Source organism: Mercurialis annua, linkage group LG3 (genome assembly GCF_937616625.2).
Source record: "Mercurialis annua linkage group LG3, ddMerAnnu1.2, whole genome shotgun sequence".
Lineage (NCBI taxonomy): Eukaryota > Viridiplantae > Streptophyta > Magnoliopsida > Malpighiales > Euphorbiaceae > Mercurialis > Mercurialis annua.
Window position 1 is genome coordinate 60,332,484 of NC_065572.1, and position 11,369 is coordinate 60,343,852.

Consider the following 11,369-nt stretch of genomic DNA (forward strand, 5'->3'; position numbering starts at 1 on the left):
TTTTCTTGGCGCCGGACGGTTAGAAAAACGTTAAGACAGGATATGTATAGATATGTCTGATTACTAGTGTCGTTAACTGCTGACCCTTTGATTAGTTGACCAGCTGTTGATCTTTGACTTTTTTGTGGGATCCACACGTTGAATAAAAACTATTCAAAAAATGGAAATTTCTATGAAATGAGGCATACAACGACGTCGTTTAGTATAAGGAGGCCGAGAATGGGAGAAGGCGACGGTTCAAAGGTATTAAAGGACAACAGTCACCGCGTTACATGATTAAACCTAAACGACGCGGCGTTTTATTTTGGGCGTAAATCAAGTGTGCATGAGGGTCACTGTAATTGCATGCAGCTTCCGTTGATCAAATAATCCAAAAGCTGCTGGCTCTGGGACATTTACTAGAGTTTGATGATGGATTGTGTGTGGAAGTTTCAACCGGTTCTAGAAGTATCTGGATGTGTGGGATTATTTGTATGTATGAAGTTTGAATAATATTAGAAAATTGAATTATCGTCACTCTAACAAGTATTCCACGCGTTACTACGAGATTTTGTCACCTTCCTTTCAAGCTAAACAAATATATTCATTGGCAAAACACATTTTTGGATCCTTATATTATCATACTTTCTTAGATTAGATCCCTCTACTATAATTTTTGTACATTAAGTATCTACACATTCAATTTTATCTACATTTGATCATATTGTCAATGAGCATTAACGGAATTGAAATGCGATCAACTCTTATCAAATGCATTATTAGACGTGAAAAACCAGATGCGACTCCATATATAAAATCAACTCTTCTTATTTTGATCATAAAAATCGAAAGCATCTTTCAACTTCGAGCTAGCAGCTTTAGATGAAAATTCACAAATATCGAAAAACTCTTCAAGATTAATAAACTATTCTTTATCAGTGTCAACATTGTTAATTGAACAGATTTTTAACTAACTATTTACACGTGTTGCCACTACAATGGATACCAACAAACTCACACGGATAACAAGTAACACACTAACACATGACAAGCTTTTATTGTTGGATAAACAGGTGACTTGGATCACCAACTAATTCTGCAACTAATAAACACAGAACACAACAACTCCGAGGCAGAAAATAATTCTGGTGTTAGCCTCCCTCGAGCTTGAGCATACAATTTTTGTATGTCTAGCTTGATAATAGATGACTTGAATAGAGAGGGAGTAAGAGGTTTTGTCACGAAATTAGCTAGCTGATTGTTGGAAGTAATTGGAAGAAGATGAACCAGCTTAGCTTGAATCTTCTATCTAACCAAATGATAGTCAATTTCTATATGTTTGGTACGTTGGTGAAAGACAGGATTCTGATCTATGTGCATTGCAACTTGATTATCACAAAATAATAAAGCTGGTTGAGAGTGAGAGATGCCAAGATCTGCGAGAAGATATAAAATCCATTGAATTTCACTTGATGTAGTGGTCAGTGCTTTATATTCAGCCTCCAATGGACGTGTTAATATAGTAGTCTCTTTCTTGGATTTCTAAGAAATTAAGGAAGATCCAAGAAATACACAATAGCCTGTTATGGATCGTCTGGTGTCAAAACAAGCAGCCCAATCTCAGTCAGAGAAAGATTTAAGAGTCATAGCAGCAGAAGAAGAGAAGAATAAACCCTGTCATGGAGCAGACTTTAAGTATTTGAGAAGATGATGAACAGCTTGGAGATGAATTATAATTGGTTTTTCCATGAATTGTGACAATTGTTGTACAACAAAAGAGAAATCAGGCCTGATTGTGCATAGATAGATCAATTTTTCAATTAATCTCCTATATAGTAAGATGTCAGGTAATGGATCACCAAGATCAGGTGACAATTTGACAATAGCCACCATAGGAGTAGATGCATGTTTATAATCCAAGAAACTTATTTCTTGTAATAAATCAAGAGTATACTTCCTCTAGCAAAAGTTAATACCCTTTTTAGAACGAGCAATCTCAAGACCTAAGAAATTTTTTAGATCCCCAAAGTCTTTGATTTCGAAGCAAGAATCCAAAATACCCTTTAGTGATTGAATTTCTTGTAAACTGGTGCCAGCAAGAATAACATCATCCACATATACTAGAAGAGCAATGAATGATGTAGAAGTATGTCTAATGAATAAACTCGAATCCCCATTAGCCTGAACATAACCTAATAGAGAAAGGGTAGAAGTCAGCTTGGTGTTCCATTCTTTACTGGCTTGTTTGAGGCCATAAAGAGATTTCTGCTGCTTACAAACATATTTGATAAAGGAACATCATAACCTGGTCGAGGTTTAATATAAATCTCTTCATGTAGCTCACCATGAAAGAATGCATTGTTTATATCTAGTTGGTGAAGATACCAACCTTTGGCAGCAGCCACAACAAGCAATAGTCTAACTGTTGTCATCTTGGCAACAGGAGAAAAGGTGTCCATATAATCAATTCCTTCTTGTTGAGTATAGCCCTTAGCAACTAATCTTTCTTCGTGCCTCTCAATAGTTCCATCAGATTTATGTTTAGTCTTGAATATCCATTTGCAGCCAATAGCTTTCTTATCAGAAGGTAATGTGGTTACAGTCCAAGTATCATTTTTCAATAAAGCATTTAGCTCAGTAGACATAGCATTCTTCCAACATTCATGCTTGATGGCCTCAGCATAACTCTTTGGCTCATCAGCTAAAGAAGTAATTTGCATAGCAAAACTTCTGTATTGTGTTGACAGATTATTATATTCCCAAACAGTATTCAACTAGTGTGAAGTAGAAGTAGTGGAAGGAAAAATAGATGGAGTTTTCATATTACAATGATAATCTTGTAAAAATGTTGGAATGGAACGTGTTCTAATAGATTTTCTAGTCTCAACTATAGGTGGTATTTGAGAAGCAGAATGGTCAGGTAATGATGTATTGGTTTGAATAGATCTAGAATGGATTGGTGTCAAGGACTCGGAAAGATTAGAAGGATTTTAGTTTTGAGTATTTATGGGGGAGTAAGTTTAAGGTACAGGTAGTGCATTAGTAACAACATCAATATCAGTATTGATAAAAAGCATTCATATCAGGATTGAGCAAACACAGATTAGGAGCATTAGTAAAATCTTTTAGTTGTGCTTGAGCAGAAAATGGAAAAATGTTTTCATAAAATATCACATTTTTAGAGATTGAAATAGAATTTGTCTTTAAATCATATAGTTTAAAACATTTGGTTATAAAACTAAGAAAAATTGGTTGTGCAGCTCTAACATCAAATTTGTGTCTCATGTGATCAAGATAACTAGCATAAACAAGACATCCAAAAGTTTTCAAATTAGTTTATGTCGGTACTGTATTGAAAAGAAGAAAATATGGAGTTTGATTGTCAATGACTGGAGATGGAATCCTATAGGTAGACAGCATGAACAATGCAATTTGACAAAAAATATAGAGGAATAGAGGATTGAAAAAGGAGTGCTCGAGCAATATTTAATATATGTTGGTGTTTTCTCTCCACAACTCTGTTTTGTTTTGTTATGGAGTATAAACACAACTTGTCTAATGAATTATTCCTTTGGTTTGGTAGAAATTTGGCATATGAAATTCTAAGCCATTGTCACCTCTTATACACTTGATTTTGGAATTGAATTGTCTATCAATAAAGGCAATGAAATTTTGTGTTTTTGCTTCGACTTCGGATTTCAATTTTAGCATGGAAATCCATGTGTATCTGGATTTATCATTAACAATAGAGAGGAAATACTTATGACCATAATGAGATTGAACTTTGAAAGGTCCCCAAATATCCATATGCACTAAATCAAAAATTTCATTTACAACAAATGTACTAACTAGAAATGAGAGTTTCTTTTGTTCGGCAAGATGACAAACATTACAATGATCAATTTTTGGTTTCTTTGGTCAAAAAATGTGACAAATGCCAAAGGCACGATAATGTCACAGACCGGAAGTACCACAAGGATCCCTAGAAAGTCCTTGGCCATTCGCCACATGGGGAATCGACATAGTAGGACCATTCAAGACTGGAAGAAACCAAATGAAATTTTTGATTGTAGCAGTCGAACACATCACAAAATGGGTCGAAATAGCACCAGTCTCAATAATAACTGCAGTTAGAGTGGAGGAGTTCTTTAAAAAACGAACTAATATATCGATTTGGCATACCTCACACAATAGTAGCAGATAACGAAAAACAGTTCGACTGCAAAAGATTTAAGAAATTTTGTGAAGACCTGATGATAAACCTAAAATTTACATCGGTTGCGCACCCTCAGAGGAATGGGATCGATGACTGAAGTTACGAACCGAACCATAGCGCAAGGGATAAAGAAACGATTGGAAAAATACAAAGAAACTGGGTAGACGAACTCTACAGCATCTTATGGGCATATAGGACAACTCCAAGAAAAGGAACAGGCGAAACTCCTTTCAGGCTCGCCTATGGCATCGAAGCAGTAATACTAGTAGAAATCGGAATACCGAGTATCAGAGTAAACTACCTAGAGGAAGAGGCAAATGAATCAAAAATAAGGCTATGCCTTGACCTACTTGAGGAAAAGAGAAATCAAGCAGGAATTCGGGCGGCGGCCTACAAGAAATAAGCTGCCAAGTACCACAACAGAAGAGTCAACTCAAGAGAATTTTAAGTAGGCGATCTCGTTCTATGAAACGCCGAAATCGGCACAGGAAACGCCGGAGTAAAGAAAATGCAACCAAACTGGGAAGGACCCTACATAGTGGAAAAAAACTACTGGCAAAGGCGCGTACAAACTTAAAACAATGACCGGATCTATGGTCCCAAGATACTGGAATGTAGAACATCTAAGGAAATATTACCAATAGGCTAACTTGTGGCATGTACAAGTTTTCCATTATGAAATAAAGAGGATTCGACATTGAAATATTTGCAATTTAACAAGACTCGTTCGAGTCCCAGCTAAAATAATTAAGGCTCGTTTGAGTAAAAAAACAAATAGATTCGTTTGGATCAACAAATAAATTACATCCGAATCCCAATTGGTTTCGCGACTATGCATTCATGAAGTTTAAACTAAATTCTAAAAAATAAAATAAAAAACAAAGCAAGCACGAATTTAGATTAACTCTGAAAATAAATAAAAAGGAACGACGATTGAAAAAGATCATATATTAATCAAAATGAAATTTACAATGTAAGCCACGATCCAGTACAAAAGATCAAGAAAAAATAAAAAAGAAGAGGGAAAGCTAAGCTTTCTTCAAAGCATCATGTTTCTGCTTGTCCAGCTTCGCCTTCACCTCTTTTGCCAGGGACGCAGGGTCTAGCTGATTCACTCCAGAAAGGTCAATGCCAGGGTTCTGCTCCCGCAACTTCGCCCCAATAGCCATCGGTACTGGGTCATAACCTGGGAATAAAAAATCCCGGACTCGCCCAGACGCTGGCGGAGACGCTCTTCCTCCTTTTTCAGACCATCCCTCTCTTTAACAAGGGCATTTGAAGAAGACTTTAGAGACTGGATCTCCTCGGATAAAGTCCGAACCCGAGCCTCTAAAGATGAGATCTCTCGCTCCTTGGCAGCAACGGATGAGCGCAATTGCTGGTTCAGACCTGTTGCTTCACCATCAGCTTCCTCCATCTTCAGTTTCTCCGATTGCCAGGACTCGAAGTCTTTCTGAAGTTTCTTCAACTGGTCCACCGCATCCTGACGGTGACGTTCTAAAACGGCGATCGACTGAACCACCTACAAAACGAAACAAAAGAATACGTACAAGTACAAGACAGTATACGACAATACATAAATAAAACTTACCGAAAAACCGCCAAGACAGGCGAACTCAACAAGACCATTTGCCATGGTCTCGGTCTATGGACTCTATGTCCTCCTTGATCATAATATTCTCCAGGCAAGCATGAAGAATAGCAGCATTTGACAGTCGGGGCAGATTTTGAGCATCCACCCATGCAGCAAAACGAGGCGCTTCGCCAGAATTTTCCTTAGAAACCTTCTTCTTCTTGAAACGTTTAGAAGAAGGACCGGTCTGATCTTCAGAAGGCCGTTTCTTGCCAGCAGCTGGCGTCTCCTTTATCGGAAGACCCAAATCCTTCAAATGCAGCGAAGCAGACTCGGGGCTAATGGATGGCACCTGATCAGCAACATGTGAAGGGTCCTTCGAGCTCAGAACGGCAGCAGTAGTAGGGACGACACCACTAGTCACCTCGCCCATATCTACAGTCATATCGACATTAAAATTATCAAGGAGATAATCAAGAGAAGTTGACATCCTACAAAGAGACAAAAATAGCAAAGATTAGAAAAATACCTTCTAAAGGAAGATCCGCCAAAAGTAAATCTCGACGATATAAATATTGCTCTAAAAGAACGCCGTATTTAGACTTGTCAGCCAGACAATCCAACAAAAGCACCAAGGCTAAGTCCCTCTCTTTGCCAGATAAAGAAATAGTAGAAGAAAGCGAATCTTTACTTTGAGTAAAGCTTCGCGACAAAGAAGAAAAAGAAACGTGCTGAACCAGGAATTTTTTTGAGGTCCAGCCCTTTAAAGAAGGAGGTAGAGTAAACAAAAACCGATTTGGTCGACCACCAGCAAAAATAAACTCCTCACCTTTTCGGCGGGAGAAGACATAAAAATAATTAAATAAACCAATAGAAGGTTCTTGGCCACGAGACCTACAGGACTCGATAAAGGAGCAAATAATGCGAATCGTATTCGGATGAAGCTGACCAAGGGAAACATTTAAGTTATGACAAATATCTACAATTAAAGATTCAAGAGGAAATCGAAGACCCGCCAAAAATTGTTCGTGAAAAACAACAATCTTTGAAGGCGAATTGGTACTATTATTCACCCAAAACGTTTTTCTGGGCTTTACTATAACATAAAACCTGGGAAAATCGAAATCATCAGCAAAATCTTTTATTTGCTGAGCAGACAAAGAACTTCAGGTGTGCTTTAAGTCATCATGAGCACCTCGAATCCTTTCTGTTATTTCTGACATTTGAAAATTAAAAATAGGGGAAAACAAGAAAGGATGATGAAATTTCTAATTTAAAAGATCAAAAGGGGAAGAAGAAAGTAAAAATGGGAAGAACACGAAGAACAAATAGCAAAACCAAACCCAGATGCTAAAAATAGAAAATCAAAGAAGCAAAAGGAAAACACAAATACCTTGAAATCAAATAAGCTGGACCAAAGGAAAGATATGGAGCAACTTGAAAACGAGGAATCTTGAAGATGTGTGACGTAACAAAGATAAAAGAATCGTTCAGCAAAATCTGAAGAATGAAAGTAAAAGAAGAAAAATGGCAAATGAACACTTATATACCCAGAAAAAGGGATCACGAAGTTGAAGAGATGAAACTCTAAGGGTCGCGTTGGATGAATGACAAATGTCATACAAGCAAGCAAGACACTTGTCCCTTTTCCGACGCAATAGTTCGCCAATGAATAACACGTGGCAAAAAAGAGGAAAATAGAATTTTACTGGAGAAGTAAAACGACTCGCCATAATATAAAACGACTCAGCCCCAAAAGAGCTAAAATTTACAAAGGCATAAATACCAAGACTTTAGCCCACTTGCGCGCGGGGGGGGGGGGGGGGGGGGGGGGCTAACGATGGATACCGAATTCTATCTTAATTACAATGGAGCCGAGTCGCAGGAGATCCACTCTCAGGTGATATCGGACTCCCGTAAGAAGAACCAAACATATACGGAAGATGGCTGAACCCATAGGATCCGCATATCATTCAACAAGGTGAAGACTGAATCTCTGAGAACTCGGACAAAGCGCGTTGATCCTGGGATTCGGATAGATCGCCAAATCTACTATATAATCTCGAAGTATCATCCTATTTGGATACAAATTCCAACTTAGGAAGATAAGTTCTGACTTAGGAAGACGGGACTATTTAGGAAGACGTTCCTAAATAGGACCCATGTCTGAATAAGGAAGATCACACCAAATCAGGGTCAATCCCTACAAAGTAGGATTCACTTTCCTACTACAACACTGCTAGGTATGCAATCATATACTATAAAAGGAGATTGAGGTATGCCTAAAAACACAACTACATTAATATACTCAAAACGCTGCTCAAAGCTCTAAACTGACTTTGGCATCAGAGAGTTAATCGAACAACCACCGTCCGGTTAGCTTCTACCCTGTTTTGCAGGTCTCATTCACCGAATCAAAAGGCAGACTCCATCAGGAACTGATAATTTTGTATTTTCCTTGAAGTAAAGTTGTTGAAGGAGAAGTTTAAGGAACTCAAATAAACATACTAAATCTATAGGACTTTTGAAATCAAAAGATAGCCCGAGAAAACGTTTCAATTTGGAAGTGTGTGAAAAGTATAGTTTAATCATTTAAGGAGAGTTCCATAAACAATCCAGTAGCTAAAAATCCAATTTAAATTTCAATACTTCCATTACTACAGAACACAAAGGATGCATGAAACCCACATGCTTCACATGGATAAAAATCATGTCACAATAACTAAGAACAAATCAGACTATGAAATTGTAATGCAAAGAGTAAGATACTTGGCCAAGAGAACATCCTCCGCAAAGAAATCCACAGAAGCAATAGAGACAAGGACTAAACAATTCATAAGATGATATAAAAAAAACAATTCAGAAGATGGCAACTTTGCATCAAACAGTCATAACCGCAGAAAATGGTAGTTAGATTATTCGGATTGCAGGTTATATCTAGAAGATATGGTTTATGGTAGAGTTGTTTATAGCATTCCCATACGGCAGTCAGGTGTATCAATCTCCGCAAAGGGTGTCAGATTCCAGAACTCCATTTTTTAAATGGGTATTGAGATGATGATCCACAATTATTGTTGTTATTCTATAAATCAACAACTGCAACAACCGCTACTGTGGAAATCATGATATCATCGTTAATGAAAGAACATTAAACACCTTTGCTCTAATCATTATATTATTATGTTTTTGAAATTATTTATTTTGGATTTTTGAGGGAGAAACTATTTGAAGGCAACCAATAACGAATAAAGTTTAACTAAAGCGGTGCAAGAGGTGCACCTGGAGAAAGAAAATTATAGAGAGAGAAAGTTTTTTTTCTTCAACTTCGAGCACAGAGGACGGTGATCTTCGGCGTTTAGTCGGATATTATTATCTCTTAACTTGTTTATTGCTTTATTTTTCTTATTTTTGAATAAATTGCTCAGTTCGTTGGAATTTTGTGTGATTTTCCTGTGTTATCTATGATATATAGTGTATGTTCTCTAGATTATTTGGTCGTTCAAAAAAATTTAGTGTTTGTTCAAACTTCAGATTCAAGTTCTTGAAGATTCAATCTTTTCAATTATTAGAAGTATATTAGTAGCGGAACAAGAGATGAATAGAAATTCTGAGGTGCAATTGGTGTTTGGAAATACTTAACACTTAAAATCTTCCTGAATATTTCACACCTGTAAACTTTGTGTCTTTCGATTTCTATATTTATTTCATTTTTTTTTGTGGATCGATTATAGTGTTTCAGTTTATTTTTTTTAATTAGATCAACGATGTATTTTGATGATTTAGGTTGTAATCCGTTGTTTACCTTAATATACTATCATTAGTGTAAAAAACCAATACTAAACAAATCAAACAATTAACTTATAATTTATCTAATAATGTCGCCTTGACATTTTTAATTAGGAAAAGCCCATCTGTTGGTCCTTCAATACCTGTTTTGTTTATCTATGTCGATTTTATATACGAACCACAGTTCGCGAACTCTTAATCGAGCTTATATACAAGCTTTACTCACAAATAATTAAACGAGCTCATATACGAGCTGTTCGTGAACATAAACGAGTTGTACACCGCCTTCAAATAAACGAATATAAAATCAAGTTTGAACTCGGTTCGTTTAAGATATGGATGAGCACGAACCGAGCTCTTATCGAGCCACTGACGTGAAATTTGGAGCATTTCTAATGACATTTTAAGAACCTTTTGTGAAATTAAGAATATTTTAAAAATAAAAATCGAAATTTTTATTTTTAGTCCAATGAGCTCTTTAATGTTATTTTTTTATTTTATTTTCATAAATAATAATTAAAAATAGAAATATTTAGATCATGAATTAATTTTTTTTATTTTTTTACCTTATTCAATTTTTTTTACCTTATTCAGTTTATATTGTAGATGCTCTCAAAAATAAAGTGCATTACTTTCTAAAAAAAATTAGGGTTGTACTTGGGCTTGGACTACTTTAATTCTTTAAAATGACAGAGGCCCAATGTTTTTTAATGTGTAATTTTTTTTTTTTGAAAAGTTGGTCAGTATAATAGCATAGAAATAATATTGAGGGTTAGGCAGCCAGCGGATTCTCTTAAACCCTAGCCTCCTCCTTCTCCCCAAAATGGTGATTTAATTTGTAATTACTTTGTAGCTATAATGATTCACGAACCTTAATTTAACCGTTGGTTTGATTTTGCAGACCGGAGAAACAGTAAACCCTAAAGCATACCCACTTGCAGATGCGCAGTTGTCCATCACCATTCTCGACCTTGTTCAACAAGCTGCTAATTACAAGCAGCTCAAAAAAGGAGCTAATGAAGGTTTTTATTGAATTTTGATTTGGTCTTGTTTTTGTTTATTTTAGTTTGTTTCTTATCGGGTTTGGTTTGGTTCGGTTTGGTTTGGTTTCAGCTACGAAGACTCTGAATCGCGGTATATCTGAGTTTGTTGTCATGGCTGCTGACACGGAGCCTATCGAAATCCTGCTGCATCTTCCTTTGCTCGCGGAAGATAAGGTTTAGAAATCTTAATTATACGCGTAATTTGCTGTTATGCTTTAGTTGAATATTAGGAACTTGATGTCTTCGCATATAGAAATTTATTTATATCTTTTCCGCGGAATAAAAATGGCTCATGTAACCTTATTATTCATGTTGCAGAATGTACCCTATGTATTCGTCCCTTCGAAGCAAGCACTTGGCCGAGCTTGTGGCGTCACGAGACCAGTTATTGCTGCTTCTGTCACAACGAACGAGGGCAGTCAATTACGGTCTCAGATTCAACAACTCAAGGTATTTTTTGATTTCTTTGGCAATTTCACAGTATTTACATGAGTAAGGTCGTTGATTTGTTTGTAAATGCAGGATGCCATTGAAAAGCTATTGATATGAGACATTTCAGTACGTGCATTCGGTGTGACGGGCCTGCTTCGGTGGAGGCTTTGACTGATGAAGCTGTATCATTAGACAACAAAGGTTTTATTCTTATATGATATTAAGATTTTTAGTTTTCAGCTTATTATGTATTATGAGACGGATTACTCTATGTTTTGCCAGAATTTGAGAAAGTTGTGCCATGATGCTGTTATATCCTATTTAATGTGAGTTATCATGA

At 36.5% G+C, this 11,369-nt stretch overlaps 1 protein-coding gene across 1 annotated transcript; it reads left to right on the forward strand.

Moving 5' to 3' along the window:
• Nucleotides 1–10,269: 10,269 nt before the first annotated feature.
• LOC126671197 (uncharacterized) lies at nucleotides 10,270–11,369 on the forward strand. The gene is made up of 5 exons (XM_050364930.2): nucleotides 10,270–10,380; nucleotides 10,456–10,576; nucleotides 10,668–10,771; nucleotides 10,916–11,047; nucleotides 11,120–11,369. The coding sequence occupies exons 1-5, from the start codon at nucleotides 10,378–10,380 to the stop codon at nucleotides 11,144–11,146; spliced, it is 387 nt and encodes a 128-aa protein (XP_050220887.1). The 5' UTR covers nucleotides 10,270–10,377; the 3' UTR covers nucleotides 11,147–11,369.

What these genes read in the sequence shown, in the direction of transcription:
- LOC126671197 (XM_050364930.2), top strand. An exon ending in CAAAAAAGGAGCTAATGAAG is followed by an intron (nt 10,577 to 10,667) that starts GTTTTTATTGAA and finishes GTTTGGTTTCAG; the next exon opens with CTACGAAGACTCTGAATCGC. An exon ending in CTTTGCTCGCGGAAGATAAG is followed by an intron (nt 10,772 to 10,915) that starts GTTTAGAAATCT and finishes TTCATGTTGCAG; the next exon opens with AATGTACCCTATGTATTCGT.